This window comes from Grampus griseus (genome assembly GCF_964374135.1).
Source record: "Grampus griseus genome assembly, chromosome: 12".
NCBI classification, from domain to species: domain Eukaryota; kingdom Metazoa; phylum Chordata; class Mammalia; order Artiodactyla; family Delphinidae; genus Grampus; species Grampus griseus.
In genome coordinates, this window is record NC_139006.1 from 30,082,165 (window position 1) to 30,106,924 (window position 24,760).

At 45.8% G+C, this 24,760-nt stretch overlaps 1 protein-coding gene across 2 annotated transcripts in view; it reads right to left on the bottom strand.

Annotated features, from left to right (window-relative positions):
* MTCL1 (microtubule crosslinking factor 1) overlaps positions 1-24,760 on the bottom strand; it is a gene marked incomplete at its 5' end in the record, with an annotated part of 122,338 nt that overhangs the window by 13,023 nt on the left and 84,555 nt on the right. Inside the window, 5 exons of one of the 2 annotated variants that reach the window (XM_082668267.1) lie at positions 2,505-2,759; positions 7,651-7,818; positions 19,190-19,387; positions 20,578-20,808; positions 23,537-23,659. In XM_082668267.1, the coding sequence (XP_082524393.1) occupies positions 2,505-2,759; positions 7,651-7,818; positions 19,190-19,387; positions 20,578-20,808; positions 23,537-23,659 (975 nt within the window). The remainder of the gene's footprint in view (positions 1-2,504; positions 2,760-7,650; positions 7,819-19,189; positions 19,388-20,577; positions 20,809-23,536; positions 23,660-24,760) is intronic. The other variant, XM_082668268.1, reaches the window with a different exon arrangement.

Here is a 24,760-nt window from a genome sequence, read left to right on the forward strand (position 1 = left end):
CTTTCATTTAGTTCTTTACCACAGCCAACTCCTCAGGCCTCTGCAGGCTAACAGACTGAACAATTCGGAGGAGAAAGTAGTGTAACTCCAGGAAAGTTAACTCTCACGCATCAGATCCGGGTTGAGACAGATGCTGATAAGATGGTGTGCGTTACATGACCTTAACCACATTCCCACAGTCATTCGTCATATCAGATGCCTCACATGGCACAGAAATTATGTAGGAATTCAACACCACCGGGCAAGTACGAAGCATGTGTTCTCAAAGTGGAAAATGGATTTAGTGTTACTTCTTTCGCCATCTGTATTAGGTCATCACAGACAAGGTTACACGGCCCACCACATAGATATCGAGGGGCATACGTTATGAAGAATGTTTGTCTACGTGTCTTGTTGTAGATGTCTGCACATCTGCGGAATGTGCAGCTAAAAGTTAAATGAATAAACAACTCAATAACTGATTAAAAAAAAATCTACACACACTACACTTCAGCCAATTTCCTCTTTTACAGAGAATACCTGCTTTTCCTCATTTTCAGGATTGGGTACTGTGATTTTTTAAATGTCAATTATTTGTGGGGGGGAAGGCTGGATTTATTTTTGAAAGCCACAATTGCATATCTGAAGCATCAACAAACCCTCTTCTAAAAACAGCAATGAAATCATTGTACAAAGCCTGCGGGATCCACCACACAGATTTCAGGAACAGATGAATGAACGCCCCAGAACCCACGTGTCTTGAGTCCATTTTGCTCAAAGATGTTAACCTTGATGACTGAGGTTCTGAGGCTGTCATTGTGGTAGGGCCATGGCAGTAGTGACAGTCTGGAAGTGGAGTTCAGCCCCTGCCCACTCATCTTTCCAAAGATAGTCTTAAAATGGGGTGGCTGTTCATCCCTAGGGCATTAACTCTTCGAACATTAAATGTCACGGGATGTCTTACTAATTTTTCCTTTACTAGAAATTCCTCATTTCTCAAAGTAAAATGAAGCCCTTAAAAGACTTGCTTAACTTACATCCAACGTGTGACTTCCAAAATGAAGCCATGATGAGACCAACAAGCCTACAGCTCACGGGCAAAGGGGTGATGACGATGGCCTTGCTGGGGTGCGGGAGGGACAGTGTGTACGGTCCTGGAGGGATGGCCAGGAGGGACCCTCCCTGATAACGAGGTACCTGGAGGAGCCAGGATACTGGTTAACGAACAACGGATGAATCCGTGACCACTTTGTAAGGGTATGTGCTGCATCTGCCCCTACGATTCCCACCCGACAGCTGATCCTCTGCATTGAGCACAGGCACACAGGGGATTTAAGACAGAAGATTCTTCTCAGGTGCCACATTTCTAGGCCAAACAGGAAGTGGCCAACTTTCCTTCGATAGAATTTGGGGAATTTTAAAATGAGCCATATCATCTACCAGTCTGGTGACTCAGCTGTGTGAGTAACCAAACCCAGGAAGGATGTCGGGCCTCTTTATCTGCAGTGCACTTCTGCTCAGAGGTTTCAGAGCCAAAGATTCCTGGTCCTTTTCAGTTCTCTCTCCCTCGCCCCCTCCCATCTCAGCAGTGAGCAGAAACGGACCTTTGCCACTGCACCTGCAGAACACAGGTCCCATGTCTAGGGATAATACAGCACATTTTCCAAAAGGCAGCATGGATATTTATAATAGAATAATGAAGTTATTTTTCCTGCATTCAGTTTATTGATTAATACATTTCCTTGAGGCCTCCTGAATTTATAAGTGTGACAGGCTGAACTACAGTGCATGCTATGTAAAAATCCAGCCAGGGTAGAATCCCACTCCTTCATCAGTTTCATGTGAAAATTTAATTTGTGCACTACTCAGGCAGGACTGCAGCCACACAAACTGTCCTAAGTCTGACGCAAGGCAGGGAGTGATTACCTCTAGAACAACAACTCCCCCTTCCCCACAGAACTCATCTACATTTTTCAGTGTTTGTTTAGCTGAAGATGATGAACGATCAGTCACTTCCCGACTGTGTCCTGTCTAATCACAGCTCCACAAGACCCACAGCAGGTGCAAACAGCCTGACTTCCTACTGACTTCAGCAGTTTCTTTACTAATGGACAACAATTCCATTCAAGCTGGAGCAGTCACCATGACCACATCTTTAGTGGCAGACTTAAAAGCTAGTTTGCTTTTTGGCAGAAATCACTTCCTAAGGCCTGAAATAATCTCATCTTTCAAGTTTAGTCTTTAAACACCTTTAAAAAGTTACCCCCCAACCGTACACACACAGGGAAGTTACCCACAGACTTCCCGATGAAAAGGTCTGTGTCATGGGAGGGCTGAGCCTAGGTCTCCAACACCAGAACTCCTAGGATTTCTTCCTCTTCCTCTGGAAGCCCCTACATCAGCCTGATGCAGCAGAGACCTCCGAGCTGTCTGATTTTCCCCTTCTGAGTGCTCTGATTTCCAGGTCAGGCGTCTCCGCCTCCTCCCCTGGGGCATCCTCACCTCCTCCCCTGGGGCATCCTCACCTGTTCGATTCTCCACAGGAGCTCCTTCTCCTGCCGCCCCCACTCCTGCCGCTCCCGGTCCAGGCGGTCGAGAAGCTCTACCTTCTCTCGGTTCCAGTTCTTCTCGCTGTGGTGGATCTGCCATCGCAGGTCCATGACCAGCCCATGACTGTCAGCCAGGAGCTTCTGCTGTGCCTCCCTCTCCTTCATGAACACCCCTTTGCTGTCAGCAGAGGAGCCCAGGTCTCCCAAGCTTTTCTCAGTCTTCGCTTCCAGCTGTCAAGGAGAACAGACTTAGGAACTTAGTCCCTGACAGCCTCGCATTAGTAGGTGAAGAAAATCTCAGCACGTTCATGTATTATCCCTGGAAACATGTTTAAACCAAGATCTGACCAATCTTATGGAGGAAGCACTCTTCATCTTTAAAGTCATAATTAAAAACATCTGACATGGGAGAAAATGTGTAAACAGAGCAACTGACAAAGGATTAATCTCCAAAATATACAAGCAGCTAATGCAGCTCAATATCAAAAAAACAAACAACCCAGTCCCAAAATGGGCAGAAGACCTAAATAGACATTTCTCCAAAGAAGATATACAGATTGCCAACAAACACGTGAAAGGATGCTCAACATCACTAATCATTAGAGAAATGCAAATCAAAACTACAATGAGGTCACACAAGTCAGAATGGCCATCATCAAAAAATGTACAAACAGTAAATGTTGGAGAGGGTGTGGAGAAAAGGGAACCCTCTTATACTGTTGGTGGGAGTGTAAATTGATACAGCCACTGTGGAGAACAGTATGCAGGTTCCTTAAAAAACTAAAATTAGAACTATAATATGACCCAGCAATCCCACTACTGAGCATATACCCTGAGAAAACCATAATTTAAAAAGAGGCGTGGGGGCTTCCCTGGTGGCGCAGTGGTTGGGAGTCCACCTGCCGATGCAGGGGACACGGGTTCGTGCCCCGGTCCGGGAGGATCCCATGCGCAGCGGAGCGGCTGGGCCCGTGAGCCATGGCCACTGAGCCTGCGCGTCTGGAGCCTGTGCTCCGCAACGCGAGAGGCCACAACAGTGAGAGGCCCGCGTACCTCCTCCACCCCCCAAAAAGCATGTACCACAATGTTCATTGCAGCACTATTTACAATAGCCAGGACATGGAAGCAACCTAAGTGTCCATCGACAGATGAATGAAGATGTGGCACATATATACAATGGAATATTAGCCATAAAAAGAAACGAAATTGAACTATTTGTAGTGAGGTGGATGGACCCGGAGTCTGTCATATATACAGAGTGAAGTAAGTCAGAAAGAGAAAAACAAATACCGTATGCTAACACATATATATGGAATCTTTAAAAAAAAAAAAGTGGTTCTGATGAACATAGAGGCAGGACAGGAATAAAGATGCAGACGCAGACAATGGACTTGAGGACAGAGGGAGGGGGAAGGGTAAGCTGGGATGAAGTGAGAAAGTAGCATTGACATATATACACTACCAAATGCAAAATAGCTAGCTAGTGGGAAGCAGCTGCAGGGATCTTCAGCTCAGTGCTTTCTGACCATCTAGAGGGGTGGGAGGGAGACGCAAGAGGGAGGGGATATGGGGATACACGTATACATATAGCTGATTCACTTTGTTGTACAGCAGAAACAACATCGTAAAGCAATTATACTCCAATAAAGACGTTAAAAAAAAAAAATCTGACAGAGTCACACAGAAGGTGAAGCAGTGAATCCACCCAGCTTCCCAGAGTCTGCTTCTTACTCTCCCTTCCCAACTGTGAGTCACCACATCTCTTGCTTGTCCTGCTGTACAACTCCTTGCAGGCAGGCACGTGTCTGTCCCTACATCCTTAGCCCCCATGCGGAACCTGGTGATGGGAGAGTGATGTAACATGGCAGTCTATAATAACACCCAGGAGATTAAAGACCAAAAACTAACAAGCAAAAGAACTCCCATCTAGACATCACATGCAAACTGCTGAAAACCAAAGAGGAAACCTTGGAGGCAGACAGAGAAAAAAAATAAACCACAAATGGAGGTGCGCAGACGAGAATGACAGCAGACCTGTCCTTGGAAAGTATGTAAGTCGGGGGAAAATGGAGTGACATCTTGAAAGGGCTGGAGGGGGAAAATGTCAACCTCAACAGAATTCTATACTTAGCAACAGCATCTTTCAAAAATGATGGAAGAAAAGTGCTTTTACAACAAATGAAAACTTTAAAGCAGGCTTACATTTCAAGAAATGATAGAGGAAATTTTCAGGCACAAGGAATATGATATCAACAAACACTTTGACCTGCACAAAAAATGAACACTGGAAATGACCTAAATAAATGCAAATATAATCATTTCCTCCTGTTTTTAACTGCTTTAGAATACTGCTGAGTGTCTGAAGTAAAAATAGTTGCATTGTATTTTGTCTTTACAGAATGTGTAGAAGTAAACTGACAACAGCACAGAGGACAGGAGGAGGGAATTGGGGGTGTACTGTTGTTGGTGAATGTGATAAATTTTAGTGAAAGATTCATGAACATAAAGATGTATCCTTTTGCCTATTCTAGTTCAGCAGATCCCCGAAGTCTACCCGTGGACCCATGTTAATCCATTCAATTCTAATGGTTTCTAATCCATTCTCTACCTCGATACCAGAATTACTTCTTAAAAACGCAAGTCAAAATGCTTTACTCGCGTGATAAAATCAGGATTAATGTTTCAGTTCTTCGGCTATTCTGCTTTCCACTCGTATGTGACAAGGTGCAGCTCCTCCGGTGTGCCATGCTCCTTTCTTCATGATGTCCCTTTTTTGTCCAAAAGACTGTTTCTCTCCTTTTCCATATGCCCACTCCTGTTCATCCTCCGAGATTCATTCTAAGCAGGGCTTTCACAGACAACCCTTCCCTGAACCCTCAAGCCGAGGTGTGTGCCCTGCATGCCCCCCCCATCCCTGAGAGCCTGTGTACAGGCCTGGCGGGGCACTTGCCACACTAGTACTAACCGTGGCCCTTGTCTGGTCTCCCACTGCACTGAGAACCCTTTCAAGACCTGTCTTATTTGTTGGGGGATCCTGGCAGTTAGAGCAAGGTCTGACCTAGGAGTCAGTTGAAAGAATCGCAGGTTTGGGAACTGACACAAGATGGCCTCCACTGAGAGAAAATACTTCACTCTCGGTAGAATTCAACTGTTTTGCATTTAAGTAGAAAAGGATAAAGATGAGTGAACTAGCATCAGCCCACATCCATCATTCCCCAGGCTCCAAATGTTTGAGAAACTGGCTCACATCAAAGATTATGCCTCCTCTTTTTAGCTACGCTTACATCTCTGAAAATATTTAGATTTTTCCACTATAAACATAGTTTTAAGTAAGTTTAAAGGCAGCTCATCAGAACGTCCTTACTCATTTCTTATCCACTGCCAGCTCTTCAGGCTGTGAACTAAGATAAACAGAAAATCTAGTAAGAACCTCCTACCCAGCAGTAGGCAGGAGTCATAACTGGGTTAGCAGCTGCACCCCTTGCCCAGCCTGGCCTGGTGCTTTGGTCCAGCTGTGCTTTGCTGCTTCGCCTGCAGAGGAGGCTATGCCTGTGCTCCCCCCAGGGATGTGAGCCGGACACTTCTGCTCCCTTGGACCAGGCAGCAGTGCCCGTGAACTTGTGGGTACCACGGGAGCTGTCTTCTTTTGACAGGACAGGCCCTTTAATCTTTTATCAAGGCCATTTAGGAGATGTCTTCTTTCCAGACAAGTTTTTTCTTTCATGACTGAGCCAATTCATATAAAGTTTTGATTACTTTATGGTTTGCCTCAAAACAGGGCCTAGAAAATAGATTATCAAAGACGTGCAGACCTTTCCTCCCTTATCGTGATCAAGGGGCTGGAAGAAACCTGGAGAAGCAATCTGAGCGAGCAGACCCTACATGGGAAGTGACACCGCTTTCAAAGACTTCCAGGGAGAAAGCACTTAGAAAACAGCGTTCCTGGCTCAGCCCGATCTGAACGACCAGGGCTGGGGTCTCAAATCTCCGAGAGGCTCTGCTCTCTGTGGGCGGTGGAGGCAGTAACCTGCTCTCAGCTCCAGTTGCACTAAAGGCTCTGTGATCTGAGACGACACGCTTCCTCTGGGCCTCGGGCTCCTTCCATGTAAATAAGGACACCGAAATTGATCAGACTTCCAGGGCTGTAGTGGGAGGTAGGTCTACAAGCTTTTTCTGGTATTGGGAGAAATCTAACGGAAAGCATTCGTTTCCTTTTTTCAGAGGTAACTAAACCACAATCTGCTTTTTCTTTGCCCCTGTCTGAATTGTCAGTGCACTCTGGTCACGTTTTTCACCCTGGCCATGCTTCAGTGGCACTAAAGACAGCCTTGCTCCCTTCTCCCCACCTCTTCACCAACACTTGATATTGCTAGTTTTCCTGATAACCATTCCAGCAGGTGTGAGGTGACAGCTCATTGTGATTTTGATTTGCATTTCCCTGATGATTAATAACGTAGAACATGTTTTCATGTATCTTGTTACCTGAAGAAAACGAAAACACTAATGCAAAAAGATATACCCCATGTTCATAGCAGCACTATTTACAATAGCCGAGAAATAATGCATAACGTAAGTGTCCATCGACAGATGAATAGATAAAGAAGATGTGGTACATTTGTATAATGGAATACTACTCAACCATGAAAAAGAATGAAATAATGCCATTTGCAGCAACATGGATGGACCCCCAAAGGCATTATGCTAAATGAAATAAGTCAAAGATAAATACTGTATGATTTCTGGTATATGTGGACTCTATAAATATTATAAATGAAGCCAAGCTCAGAGATGCATGGAACAGATTGGGGGTTGCCAGGGGAAGAAGGCAGGGAATGGGTGAACGCTTTTTGCTTTTAAATAAATTTAATAATAATAAAAAGAGACAACCTTGTTCTACACAGAATGGGAAAATAAACGCTACTTTTGAAATGCTGCTGGGTTGGGGCAGTGTTCTAGATCTGGGAGAGGTAATAGTAGGGAAAAGACAGCACTGTGGGAAGGCGGGGACTTTCTGGGGTGGCAGAGGCAGCTGCTCCTGGCTTTCTCCTCGCACCTTCTTTCCCTGGCAGGGCCCTGGGATCCGGACCCTCCCCGCGGTCGGAGCGGAGCCCTGGCGCCGTACCTGCTCCAGGCGGCATGTGAGCGCGGCCCATTCCACGTCCCAGGAGGCCTTATCGCCGGCATATTGTTGTTGCAGCCGCTGCCGTGCACGTTCGTCCTCCCGCAGCTCCACGCGCAGCTCCTCCAGCAGCGCCTTGAGCGCGCAGAACAGCGGCTGGTTCTCTGCCACCTGCGGGGACACCGGGCGGCTCTGCCATCTCACAAGGGCGAGGACAGGAGCCTGGCAAGCAAAAGGGCACTGGGGCCGGACTGTTTCCAAGGTGGGTGGGAGGGAATCTGCACAGTTAGTGGCAGAGCCGGGTTCCCTGGTCGCCTGCAGGCTCTGGGGCTGACGCTGCCAAGGGCTCATTGCATTAGGATGCTAGCGCCACAGGAACCTGGATCAGAGACGGGAGGAAGCTGTGGGAGGCCAGGGGGAGCCAAGCCAGGGCTGCCAGGACACTCTGCTTGACTTCAGATGTCCCGGCTCTGGTTGAGGAGCAGAAATAACGAGATACCTACACTCACGTATGTATGCTGTCATTTGAGTGCCAGTTGTTGAACCAGAAGGGAATTAATAAAGGGCTCGTGTCTCTCATCAACATAGGTGGTCATACTCAGACTTGCAGTTACGTTACTAAGAAGTCGTATATTACAATATATGACAAGCATAGTCATGGGGTGGGGGTGAATTTTGAGGTTTAACAATTAAAGCCAAAGGTAGAGTGTGTGGAGAAAAGGGAACCCTCTTGCACTGTTGGTGGGAATGTAAATTGATACAGCCACTATGGAGAACAGTATGGCGGTTCCTTAAAAAACTAAAAATAGAACTACCATATGACCCAGCAATCCCACTACTGCGCATATACCCTGAGAAAACCATGATTCAAAAAGGGTCATGTACCACAATGTTCATTGCAGCTCTGTTTACAATAGCCAGGACATGGAAGCAACCTAAGTGTCCATCAACGGATGGATAAAGAAGATGTGGCACATATATACAATGGAATATTACTCAGCCATAAAAAGAAACGAAATTGAGTTATTTGTAGTGAGGTGGATGGACCCAGAGTCTGTCATACACAGTGAAGTAAGTCAGAAAGAAAAACAAATACCATATGCTAACATATATATGTGGAATCTAAAAAAAAATTTTGTTATGAAGAACCTAGGGATAGGACAGGAATAAAGATGCAGATGTAGAGAATGGACTTGAGGACACAGGGAGGAGGAAGGGTAAGCTGGGACGAAGTGAGAGAGTGGCATGGACATATATACACTACCAAACGTAAAATAGATAGCTAGTGGGAAGCAGCCACATAGCACAGGGAGATCAGCTCGGTGCTTTGTGACCACCTAGTGGGGTGGGATGGGGGAGGGTGGGAGGGAGACGCAAGAGGGAGGAGATATGGGGATATATGCATATGTATAGCTGATTCACTTTGCTATAAAGCAGAAACTAACACACCACTGTAAAGCAATTATACTCCAATAAAGATGTTAAAATAAAAAAAAGCCAAAGGTAAACGGTTAACTTGTTCGTGAAGGCTTCCTCGTGGTCCCCGAGAGAGAATCACTACCCCTCTCTTTTCTGCTCACTAATGGCAGGAAGAACCACTGCACCTACTTGTTTATCCTGTTTCTCCCCTGTCCCCCAGATCTGTAAGTTGTGGGAGGAGACAGTGCTTAGCTCATGGGAAGCATGCAAACAGGTCTGATAAATGAAGAATGGTTTTTTATTACTAATCTACTTATACCTAACTTAAAAGATTTTATATTTTCTAAAACCTGTCCAGCCCTTTGGACACACATTTCAAAACTGTGATTGCTATCTTAGTATGCTTCAGCATGGGCATTTTTCCAGAAAGGTTTAGTCAAATGAATTAATACACACTGAATCAATTATGGTACCTGGATGATAAAAGCCACACGAGCCCATCTCTTCCCATCAGAAAACACTAAAAGCCTATCTCAAGCTCCCAGACCGGTCTCAGAGCAATCCTGTTTGGTATATTTATGAGGCAGGAGAAATAAAAGCTCTCTCAGTCCTGCTGGAGGCAGGTTGTCTGTAATATGGGAAGACAGAGAATCCGCTACATGGTAAACCTCCAGTGCCGGGGCAGCGAGGAGTGGACCTCCAGCCTGGATCTGCATGCCCATCAGCCTTCTGTCCTCCATCAGCTCGAGAGCCAGCTGTGCTTCTAAAACCATCTAGTCAGTGCACGAAACATACATGTACGTATACAAAAATGGCTAACTGCATTTGGGAAGAATTTGAGATACTTCCCATATATGTGTGGATTTAAATAAAGTTGAATTAGAAAAGAGAAATTCCTTAACATGAGATTTATCACTGAAAACACCATAGTTTTCTCCATAGTTTGTCTGAAGAGTTTTAATATTAGATACAGTAGACTTTTGGTTGAGTGCAATGGTCTGTTTGTTAGCATTTATTGCTCCTTGATTTTTCTCACCTTGAACAGCAATTTTCACTTTTAGCTCTGAGATGAAAGGCACTAAGAGGACAATTCAGTTAACATTTGCAAAACTCAGCAGAGAGAGAACATTCTAAAAATCCTACATGTTCTTTCCAACCATCTGAATATAAGTAAATTACCTCTATTCTCAACGAGATGCTCATAAAATGTGTGAAATTGTATCGATAATAAATGCAGAAGTTCCTTTCAACTCTACACCAAAAGTATTTAAAAATGATAGAAGTGCAAGTGAGTGACAAGACGTGTTGCAACAATCTTTTCACAAATACACATCTCCCTAAGTACAGAATTTGTTTGCTGAAAAATTAGATATGGTTTATGATAGATTTGATTTCTTCATCTGTGGATTTTAAATTTAAAAAAAAATCATTACTTTTTTCAAGTCAAACAGTTTTAAGCATAAAATAACTAATAATTTTGATCCACTCTTTGGAGTGGATCACTCATTTTCACTTTAGAAAAAGCAGAAAACCACATAATAAATTCTTATATGTTATCAATAACTCCCTGTGAAGCCCAAGTCCTGTATGTGGTCAGCTGTGGGCTTCTTAGGCATATAACAAACAGCCGTGACAACATGAGGACCAGAACTTTGTGCTCCTTGAAAGCAGGCTTCACATGACAGTCCTTTTGCAGATTGAAAATTTGCTTCCTCTGGAAGTACGTACTTTTTGGCATTAGCAGATATCAGATTAAATAATATTAAGCCTTAATGTTTTGATGCACATTTGGGTCACAGTAATCAACATAATGTCCTGTTATACCAATATTATATTTAATCATCATGGAATGAGCTCAAAATTGCTTCGGGGTGAGGGTGGCCAAAGGGAACAAGAGCCCAGAGAATTGATGATATTTGGTACCTGTTCCCATAGTCACCCGGGAGCAGCAGTGTGGCCTGGCAAGCAGCCGGCCTAGCTCTGCCACTGGAGAACAATGGCAAGGGCTGACGTCCAAGGGAATGAGCCATAGATGGGCATGATCCTTCCACATCCTGTTACGCACACAAAAACCCAATGATGGTAACTAATGCTAATGGTTTCTAATGGGCCAGGGTGTGTTAGTCATTCACCTACAGAACCTTGCTTGCATCTCACATCTATCCTGAGTGCACACTGTCACGTGCCTGCGTTACAGGGGAGGAACCACAGTGACTGGAGACCTGTCTGGCCGTGAGGAAGTGTGGAGCTCGAGTGCAATCCAGGCCTGTGCCACCTGACGCCAGACAAGCCCACCAACAGAGGTGAGTTCTGGCATCATACCCTACCCGGGCTTTTTTTTTTTAAGATGCCTAATCTCTGTGAAGCAAATTCCATCCCCCCACATCAGGAGAAATAATAGTGAGCCATCCTGAAAGAATTCCTAGAAGCTACTCCACTCACTTTTTCTCTCAGTGGTGGCCCTTTGCTGGGCTATGTTTTTGGTAAAAAGACCCAAATCAAGTCGAGAATGGAATCAAGACTCTGGTCCATTTCGAGGTTTTCAGGTGAAAGTCTCGGATACAGAGCTTTCTGAACCTTCTGTGCCAGGGTCAAGGCTCTGCGACCTTTTAACTTATATATCTGGTAAGTGTGGTCAATTAAAAAGACCAACCTTTTGATCTCCTTAAGATCACCTGGTTGGTTTTCTTGCAAAGAAACAGGATAAAATGGTTCCAGTATTTCCTTTTCCTCATTCTAAGGGCATTTCAGCCCTTCCAAGCTCCTCTCTCTTGGGGAAGGCTTAAAAGAATCCCAAAGTTGGCATCAGGAGCTTGACTGTGCTGTAACGTTTTAAGCTTATAACAGGTTCAAGGTTGGGCTTCAGCCAATAGGACTGCTACCCAATTATAGGACATAAGAAAATATTAATAGAAAGTGAAAAAGAAATTTATAGAAAGATAGCATACCAATTGGTGAGGCAATACTAGCTACTTTAGAGAATCACTTTTGCCTAAGATTTCTAAGATGTGCATCATCTAATTCTGTGAAAGAGCTAAACTGCCATCAACTACTTTGCCTGCATCAGAGCCATTAACTTGGAGATGGGTTTAATCTAAAGTTGGAACAGAGGTACTGACCTGCTGCTATGGGCTGACACGCAAAAAGCCAGTCACAAAATAGAGGTGCTGGCCTCCACCTCCTACTCACTTGGGCAGAGAGTTCTGGAATGCTGTGGTGGCTGCCCCGACCCCCAACACAGGCATGCATAGTTCCTACTTGATACATATAAAGAGAGGGGCCTCCTGCAGGTTCAAAATAAAAGTAACTCTTCCACCAGCAGGAGCCCCAAGACAAGTCCTCTACTGAGATTAGCCAGAAAGGATACAGTTACACATCCAGCAACATTTTAACAGATAAGCCATTTGTCATTCCTACCTTCATTGTTACATTCAGATTAAGATTCTTTTCTAAAACCCTTATCCCCCCACAGATAAAAGAGAACCAGTCATTGAAGACTGGCCGTGAAAATATAATCTATGATGGAAGTTTGCAGAGATGATGGACTCATCTATGGACAGAACTCCTGTGTTCACTGGCTGAGGATACACCAGGTGGTCTGGGCCATGCAGGCTCCGTGCCTGCAGGTCACCATCATTTTCACCAAGAGCCTCTGGGGAATAAAGGTGGGTGTGTGAGAGAACAAATAGATGTAGGTTGAATAACGTACAAACCCAGAGCTGTCGCCGAAGACTTCAAAGAAACAAGGGCAGGTCTGATGAAAGTCAAGTGGCCAGATGGGAACAATGAGCTTCTTAGCAAGCTTCTTAGCGTATTTAGATCTCCTGCCACTCTCTGAAAGATATGTCGCAAACTGCCGGCCACAGTTAGCTCTGCGAAGTGGGACTGGGGCCAAGAGAGTATTTCCTTGGGTACCCTTTGGTACTGTGACCCTCCACGTCCTGCACATACTATTTTCACAGTAATAGAAACAAACAAACAGAATACACAGCAAGAATAAAGTGTTTCCTAACCTTAAGCTCTGGTCTGGTTCCTTTCATACAGAGTTGCGTGTCTCCTAGGCAAGGTTATAATGTTGAAGAGTCTGAAGAATGAATCTGGGGCAGCATACACAAATGAAAGATAAAAGCTACCTAGGCTCCAGTGGAGCACTTGCTTATTTCAAAAATTAAATCAGGGCACATCACAGGTCTGATGTGCAGAAGTGCTCTTTCCGGAAGTTTTTGCATCTTGGGCAGAGCAGAAAGGGTGGGCTGCCAGCAAGTGGGATGCTGGGCACCAGGTGAGTCCAAGTCCAGGAAGTCCTGGAGCCAAAGGCATTCTGTCTACAGGGGAAAGGCTGGCTTTGACCTAGGGCAGCCCCCAAAGGCCCTATACTGGAAATGGGTCCTGAGTCACTGGCAAAGGTCCAGGGGAGCAGATTCTACCCGGTCCTCAGGCTGGATCCCTGGTCAGCCTCCTCAGTGACCGGGGCAGTTGAAGGAAGACTTGAACATGAAACATAATTGCATTAGATCATGCTCTGAAGTTCAGCTTCTTCACATTTACACTTAGATGCTTTACCAGATCAGAAATAAATGAAAAAGAAATGAAGGGAACAACAGCAAACATCAATAAAAGCAAAAGCTCGTTCTTTGAGAAGATAAACAGAATTGATAAACCATTAGCCAGACTCATCAAGAAAAAAAGGGAGAAGACTCAAATCAATAGAATTAGAAATGAAAAAGGAGAAGTAACAACTGACAGGGCAGAAATACAAAGGATCATGAGAGGTTACTACAAGCAACTCTATGCCAATAAAATGGATAATCTGGAAGAAATGGACAAATCATTGGAAAAGCACAACCTTCTGAGACTGAACCAGGAAGAAATAGAAAATGTGAACAGACCAATCACAAGCCCTGAAATTGAGACTGTGATTAAAACTCTTCCAACAAACGAAAGCCCAGGACCAGATGGCTTCACAGGCGAATTCTATCAGACATTTAGAGAAGAGATAACACCTGTCCTTCTCAAACTCTTCCAAAATATAGCAGAGGACTACGAGGCCACCATCACCCTGATACCAAAACAAGACAAAGATGTCACAAAGAAAGGAAACTACAGGCCAATATCACTGATGAACATAGATACAAAAATCCTCAACAAAATACTAGCAAACAGACTCCAACAGCACATTAAAAGGATCATACACCATGATCAAGTGGGGTTTATCCCAGGAATGCAGGGATACACAAATCAATCAATGGGATACACCATATTAACAAACTGAAGGAGAAAAACCATATGATCATCTCAATAGATGCAGAAAAAGCTTTTGACAAAAATTCAACACCGATTTATGATAAAAACTCTCCAGAAAGTAGGCATAGAGGGAACTTACCTCAACATAATAAAGGCCATATATGACAAACCCACAGCCAACGTTGTTCTCAATGGTGAAAAACTGAAACTATTTCCTCTAAGATCAGGAACAAGACAAGGTTGTCCACTCTCACCACTATTATTCAACATAGTTTTGGAAGTTTTAGCCACAGCAATCAGAGAAGAAAAAGAAATAAAAGGAATCCAAATTGGAAAAGAAGAAGTAAAGCTGTCACTGTTTGCAGATGACGTGATACGATACATAGAGAATCCTAAAGAATCTACCAGAAAACTAATAGAGCTAATCAATGAATGATACAAAATTAATGCATAGAAATCTCTTGCATTACTATACACTAATGATGAAAAACCTGAAAGAGAAATTAAGGAAACACTCCCATTTACCACTGCAACAAAAGGAATAAAATACCTAGGAATAAACCTACCTAAGGAGACAAAAGACCTGTATGCAGAAAACTATAAGACACTGATGAAAGAAATTAAAGATGATACAAACAGATGGAAAGATATACCATGACTACACTACCCAAAGCAATCTACAGATTCAGTACAATCCCTATCAAACTACCAATGGCATTATTCACAGAACTGGAACAAAAAATTTCACAATTTGTATGGAAACACAAAGACCCCAAATAGCCAAAGCAATCTTGAGAACGAAAAAAAAACAGAGCTGGAGGAATCAGCCTCCCGACTTCAGACTATACTCCAAAGCTACAGTAATCAAGACAGTATGGTACTGGCACAAAAACAGAAAGATAGATCAGTGGAACAGGATAGAAAGCCCAGAGATAAACCCAAGCACATATGGTCACCTTATTTTTGATAAAGGAGGCAAGAATATACAATGGAGAAAAGACAGCCTCTTCAATAAGTGGTGCTGGGAAAACTGGACAGCTCCACGTAAAAGAATGAAATTAGAACACTCCCTAACACCATACACAAAAATAAACTCAAAATGGATTAAAGACCTAAATGTAAGGCCAGACACTATAAAACTCTTAGAGGAAAACATAGGCAGAACACTCTAGGACATAAATCACAGCAAGATCCTTTTTGACCCACCTCCTAGAGAAATGGAAATAAAAACAAAAACAAATGGGACCTAATGACACTTAAAAGCTTTTGCACAGCAAAGGAAACCATAAGCAAGACGAAAAGACAACCCCCAGAATGGTATAAAATATTTGCAAATGAAGCAACTGACAAAGGATTAATCTCCAAAATTTACAAGCAGCTCAATATCAAAGAAGCAAACAACCCAATCCAAAAATGGGCAGAAGACCTAAACAGACATTTCTCCAAAGATATACAGACTACCAACAAACACGTGAAAGGACGCTCAACATCACTAATCATTAGAGAAATGCAAATCAAAACTACCATGCGGTATCACCTCACAGCGGTCAGAATGGCCATCATCAAAAAATCTACAAATAATAAACGGTGGAGAGGGTGTGGAGAAAAGGGAACCCTCTTGCACTGTTGGTGGGAATGTAAATTGATACAGCCACTATGGAGAACAGTACAGAGGTTCCTTAAAAAACTAAAAACGGAACTACCATATGACCCAGCAATCTCACTACTGGGCATATACCCTGAGAAAACCGTAATTCAAAAAGAGTCATGTACCACAATGTTCATTGCAGCTCTGTTTACAATAGCCAGGACATGGAAGCAACTTAAGTGTCCATTGACAGATGAATGGATAAAGAAGATGTGGCACATATATACAATGGGATATTACTCAGCCATAAAAAAACGAAATTGAGTTATTTGTGGTGAGGTGGATGGACCTAAAGTCTGTCATACAGAGTGAAGTAAGTCAGAAAGAGAAAAACAAGTACCGTATGCTTACACATATATGTGGAATCTAAAAGAAAATGGTCATGAGGAACCTAGGGGCAAGACAGGAATAAAGACGCTGACATACTAGAGGACACAGGGAGGGGGAAGGGTAAGCTGGGACGAAGTGAGAGAGTGGCATGGACATATATACACTACCAAACGTAAAATAGATAGTTAATGGGAAGCAGCCACATAGCACAGGGAGATCAGCTCGGTGCTTTGTGACCACCTAGAGGGGTGGGATAGGGTGGGTGGGAGGGAGGGAGACACAAGAGGGAAGAGACATGGACACATATGTATATGGATAACTGATTCACTTTGTTATAAAGAAGAAACTAACACACCATTATAAAGCAATTATACTCCAGTAAAGATGTAAAAAAAAAAAAAGAAAAAAGAGTATTAGGTCACAGCCTTGAATGAAAAAGTAACTTCTCTTTTAATTAATCCAATTCTGGGAAGATTGGCTATTGGAACCCCAAGGTCATACTTCTGGCCCTATTAACCATCCTGTGTTTAAAAACCTGATTTCAGGACTTACTAATAAGTATAAAATGCATACACAGCCATAGCGGTTCTGGCCTCAGAAGCTTAATGCAGTGGCGGGCGTCTTGGAGCTCACCCCCAGCCTGGGCCCTTCCTCGAAGGCTGGGCAAGCTGGAAGTGCTCACTGCTCCCAGGACAGTCGGGTCCCTGCCGCACCATCAGTCAGTGGGGAATGTTCACAGAGCCAAACATTTTCCAACCTGGTGGTTTTTTATCAACTATTTCCAAGGTCAACTCGGTACATGTAATTTTTTTCCCCCTCATTTGACATGATAAATGTTGCCATCCACTGTGTTTAACTGTAAGAATGTTCAGTATGACACCAAGCGAGGCCTGGGAAATTCTGTTACTTGCTAAGTTATCCTTGGGAAAGAAGTCAGGCCACGTTTCCCACTCTGCTTATCACCTTGGGAGGCTCTCTTGGGAGTTTCTGAGAAGGTGCAGCTCTGCGGGGCACCTCCCTTGAGACACATGCTCGGCTCTTGCATCCGGGCTGCCTGGCTGGTACCCACTCTGCAGCAGGGCAGACAAACCTCCTCCCCGGGAACGTGCACTCCGGGCGAGCCAGCTGTCGTTGCGGTGGAGCTCATTAATCTTGTGTCCTCGGACGGACGGCTGGCCGTCCGCGTGCACTTGACTGCCATGGGCAGACGGGTCCAGTAACGGCAGATCTGAATCTGCCATCTGGAAGCCGCCCTGTTAGCCCATCCACAGCCTCTGCCCCTACCCCGCACCATGCAAAGTGGAGACTCACTGGTCCATTCCAAGCAGAAGAGCTGAGAAGTGAATGTTGGGAGGAGGCGGCAGCAAAGAGAGAGGATGTTAAAATACACTGAACAGGAGGTTCCAGCTGAGTGACTTTCCATAATTTTCCATCTCACGGGGAAGATTTTCCATGACTGTTGTTTGGGAAACCAGATGTGTTACATTGTTTTCCTCCCCCCGCTTCCAAAGCATTTGGACGCACGCGTGGGAAACACCCAACAGGCGCCCTCAGAGGCAGTAGGTTTGTGGCTAAATGGCAATGGAGGAATACTATGTGAATTAATCACAGATACTTCATAGGACTGAGTGACAACATCGCTTTTAAAAATAATAAAACTGGTAGATTTTAGAGGATGTTTCTGCAAAGTAGCATTTTATTTTCTAACTGGATCTTTGCCGGAAAACACATTCCATGAGCTAAAAATCTCCCCATGGACACTGGCCTAATGACAAACTTCCTAATAACGGTAATTAAAAATTCATCTGAAAGTATAACCTCTTTCTTGAGTCATATTATTCTGGGAAAAATGAAGGGTGGATGAGTACGTGTAGAAATCAGGTCTTCAGTTGTGAAAACCTGAGTTGTACACGGAGAGAAAGCAGTAGGCGAAAGGCACACTCCCCCAGGCCTGAGCTCAGACGTTGCCACTTTCCTCGTCTGGATCAGAGCCTAGGTTCTGCTGCCATTCCTCTCCCCCTTGATGCCCTGAGGCTCTGGGCAGAGGGAGGGGCCGCAGCTGTGGAGCCCGGTGTGCGCTCAGGGAGCACCCAAACGCCTGTGGCGGAGCAGCTGCAGCTGTGTCCGGGGCCACCCCGCCCTGCGCCTCACCCTGGAGCCAGGCTCTGCTTGCTGGACCCTCAAAGAAGCAACACAGGGTCAGGAGGGACTCAGGCCACGATGCCCAGGAGCGAGAAAGCCTTAGTCTCACAGGACCTCAGCACTCCAAACCCTCTACTGCTGCCGTTTCGTAGAAAAGCGCAAAAACTCTGGGGGCCGTAGTATCTTTTGGCTTATTCAGCAGGGCCTGTGGGCCTGTCTGCTTATACAAATGAATGGGGCGTTTGGCAGCACTAATAATTAAGGTTCTACACTGAAATCCCACCTCTCTACACACGCTTTCATTTTTTTTCCAAGTGTCGTCAAATATTTTTATTTGGGACATTATGTTTCATGTGGCTTGAAACGATCCTGAAACACTTTATACATGTTTGGGGATTAAAAAAACCAAACTTGTGTCTTTCCTCCTGTGCGTTATGGTGCCAGTTTAGTGATGGTGCCGATGCCTACTCAGCAAATGACAGCAAAGCCCTAAGTTCCTTTTCTGGCCATGGTCATGGTACTTCCTCCTTTGAAGAATGGTCAACCTTTATAAGGCATAGGCTACTCCATCCCATACTGTTTTCTCTTCCTGCTGAGGTACATTCGCTGGCCTTCAGGGGACACAATCCATGTGACCTTATCGTGTCCTTATTTATGTGAATAAGCCAAATAAACAAGACCTTTCTGCCCTGGGAACAACAGCATGTGAACTGACGACAGACAGACTAGGGGTCTCCTCTCCCCGGCGCGGGCACCCACCTGCCTGTGGAGCTGTCCCCCGTCTGTGGGCTGCAGCCGTGATCCGTGGTCACCGATCTGCACATCAAACTGTGGAGGATGCTCCCCCAGGGAAAAGCCACAGCCTGGACCGTCGTCATCTGGGTCTGGACCGTCCACCTTCGCATCCTCCTGAACGCCAGGCTCCCCAAGCCTGTGGAAGGTCTCTGGAAGCTCGCTCTGAAACGGCAGGAGATGATCACAGCTCCACCCGAATCCTTTTGCCCTGAAGCCTGATTTTTAGTGTTTGAGGATAATTACCCACTACGGGGGTTATCATGTCTTTGCTTCTCAGCCCTTTCCCCTAACAGGCCCCTTCTGGCCATGGCACTCATTGGCTACTTTCTCCATTTAAATTTCATAGAGTGGGTGCCCAGGTTTATTAGAAGAGATTAGAAATATTACTATTTATAAATTATTACTGCTCACAGTTAACAGTTTTATAAATGAGAGGAGGAGGAACTCTAAAGTACTGATCAACAGAGAACTTTACAACTATTACTAGGTTCTGCTTAATGGTGGTTTTCTAGGTCATGGCTATTTGAAAGCAGGTTGAATTCATTTTTGAAGACATTCTTCACCCTGAGGCAAGAGCATCACTGTATCTTCCCATTCATAGGGTGTCCTAAAATTGCATACACTGTGAGAGTAGGAGGCAGAGGAAAGGTGTTTAGGGGCTAAAAGGAACCAACAGTCACAGAGCCCTGAAAGCAGCCGACAAGGTAGCCAGGGGCACGGATGTCCAGAACAAATGGACACCAGCGGCTCCAGCCCTGGGTTCACCAGAGAGCAAGGCCAGGGAGGAACCTGCAGAGCTGGAGGTCACTCTGCCTTAATCAATAAAAATCAGAAAGCAAATAACTCAGTTCTGGTTCTGTTGTGAATCTGTGAATTGAGGCATAAGAAGGAAGCGTATACAGATTTCAGAGGTGGCAAGAAAGTACCCCCTGGAGCTCAGAGAGACCGTATGAAACTGCACTGGCAGAACGGGCTCTGGCATTTAGGACCAAAAACTGAAATGGAAAGGAGACAGAACAAGTTAGAACTAGGTTTTACAAACCATCACTGTGGAATGAACCGATAAGGACATTCCACAAATCTCTCGGAATTCATCTATCAGCAACAAAAGACACGGCAGCAACACCTGTCTGCAAGATGATGTTACAGACCAGCATGCTCTTAAAATGAGGTCAAAGGGCAGCACGGACAACCCACTGCGTTTCCACTGCCTGGATTGGACTTGACAAAATACTCTGAAACAGCAGAACATGACTGTACGTGTCGGGGGAGGGGGGACAGCAGGGCCTGGCTGGGGGTGGGAGCAAGAGCAAAACAGATGCAAAGGAAAGGAACTCCCCCGGCAGAGGTACCTCCGTGAAATCCTCTGCGTCCTCCTCCGCCTGCTTCCCTTGCCGCCAGTGTTTCAGCAGCCACCTGAGTTTGACGTAGAAAAGGAAGATGTTCTGCTTCAGGGAGCATAGCTCCCGCTGCATCAAGTACCTCTCGTCACTCCAGGTCTGCTCCTGCAGCGAGTTCTGCAGGGCCAGGCTGTGCACCTCCAGCTCCCGCCGCCGCAGGGCACACAGGTGCCCCTCCTCCACCTTGAACGGAAGAAAAGAGACGGTGTCACGGGTACCTGTCCCGACCTGGCACCCAAACCGAGGGTCTCTGCAAACTGCCATCCAATCCGTGTCATTCTGCACGTGGGACGTGAAACGCAGAAGCTCCCCCACGTTCAGTAAACTCCTTGAGAGGTTCGCTATTTACAAAACCTTGAGCGTTTTCTGATTCAGAAGCAAGTGCTCTTTCAAGGGGATGTGTCAGGATCAGTTTTCATCATGGAGTCTCTCGTGGTGTTTTTAGATGTTTCTAAACTCCGTCAGGAGAACTCTCTCTTGGAGAGAGGGCTCACAGCTGACTTATATGCAGACCCCGTTTGCCTTCCACACGGGGGCTGGTACCCAAGGCAGATTGCAGTTGTCGAGGCCGAGCAAGGGGGAATCCTTCCCCTTGACTTCCTGGGCCCTGTGGTCCCCACAGCCCCTGAAAGAAAGAGGACAAGCTAGTACTAGACTGCACACAGGGTGAGCGCACAGGAAAGACCGACAAGCTACTTCCAGGCTTGAGACCTCACCTTCCTACCAGGTATGGGCGACACTCAGGGAAACAAAAGCATTGCTGGGAAAGAAACGTTTTCCATCACTATGTTAGTTGCTGCCTTTCCACATGGGTATAGACACTCTTCCAAGCGGGAAACAACTGTTACGTGTCAATAATGACTAAGCAAAAGGGTACGAATAAAATCTTAACTTACAGATAAGGGCACAGGAATAACATCCCTAGTAGCTAAAGTGATACCTGGGATGAAAGCTTTCTGTTGCACAGACCAAAGAGAGGGTTAGAGCGCCAGCCTTATCGTTATCCTAACCTAATACCCCCTCTTGTGCCAAAAGCCAATGGGTGGGTTTGGTTTTGTTTCCCTGAAGAACTTGATGGGTGCTCAGAAGCCATGGGACCACGGGAGCATGACTGTGGCTGCCTGAGGTCGACACAGGTCTGACTGACGTGCTAAAGGCCGGTGACCAGCGAGGCCGCTCTGTGAGGCCCTGGGCTATGCGATCACTTGCATGGCCACTGTCGTGATACCAGACTGAGTTTGCACCTGAAGCTGGGATAACATAAAGCACTGGCGATTTCATTCACGCTCTCAGCAGCCCTGAGTCCCACCACCGGCTCGCTCCCCTGTGGATGCAGGACAGGACGGAGTGACGAAGCGTCAGCGCAGTTGCTGGAAATCCAGTGTCTGCAATTTATTTTTGTGTTATCTTAGGCTATCGACTGACCCTGGTAAAGTTTCAGCTGCTGAGTGCCGCTAACTCATGCTGTGCAGCGCCCAGTGCATGGCGGGTGCCCCAGAGGGGCCCCAGGATTGGCCGCTGGAGGCGCAGCCCTGGGAAGGGACTGTTCTCTTGGTCTTTTCATCCCTAACCTCCTGGAAACGACCCTTCCTGACTCGCTGGCTCTGACCTCTCCTCCAGGACCCCACACACTTCCCAAGTCGCAGAGTTCTGGTCCTCTACCCTTGGGGAGGTGAGGGGACCCCTTCCATTCCCCTCTGAACAAGCCTAGATGCCATCTCTCCACCTCCAACTGAGGACTGGGAGACTCTTCACACCCACCCCTTTATCCTGAATCCAAGTACTAGAAACACCTGGGACCCTGCCATTCTGCTAACGGCGTCTCCAGGGATAAATTCACTCAAACATGATTTCTGGTGCAATGCAAAAAAGTTAAATTACTTAGGAATTTACCCTTTACAGAAGGAATATTATTTCGTATTACCTAATAATACATGAAACTTGACCTATAAATGTAACTTTTAAAAAGGGGTGCACGTCTAGTGGTAAAGGAGGGTACCCGGCTCGGCTCTGCGGGGCAAGGTGCAGAAGGGGCTCCCTTAATCAGTTTTTGACCCATTTAGATAAGCACGACCACAGCAACACGGGGCTTTGGTGTAATGCACATTCCTTGCCAAAATAAGTTCTTGGATACACAGGTACCTTATTTTGCATAGGACGTGCATTTAAAATACCACGGTGCCATTTCAAGATCAACTGGTTTTTGGTTTTCAAGATACAGATCTCTCTCAAGAACAAATACAGAAAGCAGCAGCCACGGCAATTCTGAGCCTGGGTATCTGTTTACGACTCAAGTAGATCCGGGGTGGCAGGAACTGGATGGTCCTCGGAGGCCCGTGGGCAGTGAAGTCCGTCTCCTAGGAACTCTAGGGAAGGACTGAGTGGATGAGGGATCAGGGGCCAGGAACAGGTTACTCTAAAACAGCTGAAAGAGCTGATAAGGCCACAGCTCAGTTAACGGCAGCTTTCTGAAAACAATGGGTGAATTGTGATGTTTCTCTCAGAAAATTAACCTAATACTGACAAAACATATCAATCTGCAGGACAGTGAAAGTTATGGACACGCTTTAATGTCCGGCGTTTAGGGCCCTTACTTTGCTTTGCTGGTCTGGCTGCAGGGAAGTTTAGATATTAGGAAGACCTTCCCGAGACCACAATGTCAGCATGGAAGTGCATGCTTTCGAGCAGGGAGGGAGGTAGTGATCTTTATGAGATCCCCAGGGGGCAGCTTGAAGGGATGTCCCTTCCACACGCCCTCCAGCCCCGAGCCCAGGCTGCCCAGCCTGTGCGGGAGACAGAGTCCTTATAAAACACCTCTTGTTCGTTCTCTCTCCCTCTCTGTCTCTCTCGTCTCTCTCTCGAGGGGCCCTGCAGACAGAGAAGGTGGTGCTGAACCGTGGTCTGTATTTACCTGCCGGATGGTGTCTGTAAATCTCTCTGCCTCCTCTTGATGCCGTCTGGCCACCTGCGCAAGCTGACCTTGCAGCTCCTTTATCGATACACTCTGTTCAGGTAAAATGGGGGAGCCCCTAAGCTGATTGGTGGGGCAAAGGAAGGGGTTTAGTGGCAGCAAGAACTCGGTCTGAGCTGAAGACACAGGACAAACGTGCACAAGGCAGGGACGCACGTGGAGTGACATGGCACGCATGGGCGCGGCGGCAGAGGAGTGACTCTCGGCAGCTCCCCCAGTGCCTCACCTGGGCTCCGCCTGCCCTGCATCTCTCACCCCAGCAGACGGGTGGGTAAGCGGTACCCATCACTTGAGCTTCGGCCACCACGGTAAGACAAACCAGGCCGAGAGGAGGCAGCCCCCATAGCAGCTTCGAGATGGCTTTTTAAATGCGGGTGGTGCCTGAGCTGGCAGTCCTGATGGTCAAGCATGACCCCCTCACACACGGCCTCGTAGATTCACTGCCCAAGTTCACGTGTGCCTCTCAGTTGCATAGTTAATGAGTTTGTACACTTTCCTGTTAGAGTTTTCCCTGCCCCATGGGAGGCCTGTCTTTCCTCCTCACATTCCCACCCAGGATGCTCTGGGTAACTGGCCTGGGGCTCCTTCGCCAGACAGACACACATGGTGCCTTGGAGGAGCTACATAAGATCTGCTTGCTACATTTTAGGTTAAAATACTTAAAGGAATCTTTAACATAATTGTTATTGGTAAAATCCATCTTTTATGTGCAAATGGCAATGAAAGAGGCCGAGCTTCTCCTTTTGAAATGTTTTTCAGAGATGGAAACGGTGTCATATTGAAAATCTCAGTCATCATTAAAATTGAGGCGTGCCATGCTACTCACTGGTTTCTGCTGCGTGAAGATAGGTGATTTATAAAGCTGGGGATTAGAGTGGTCTGTTGCAAGAAAAACAGTTGTCACTTCGCTAGTTCATTGTGATTACATTTAACTCATCTGTTGTTTCTCACCGAGGGTACCGTTGTTCTCCTCTGATATAAGCTGGTGTTGCCTGGATCGTCATGAGTGAAGATCACATCCCAAGAGTAGGAAATGCAGACAATAAAAGAGCAGAGCACTTGCCCTAGCACAGGGTTGACTACAAGAGAATTTACAGAAAGGAGGATGGAGACCGAATATCAGAGACACTGGGAACTCACCACTTTGAGATAAAATGTTTGAAA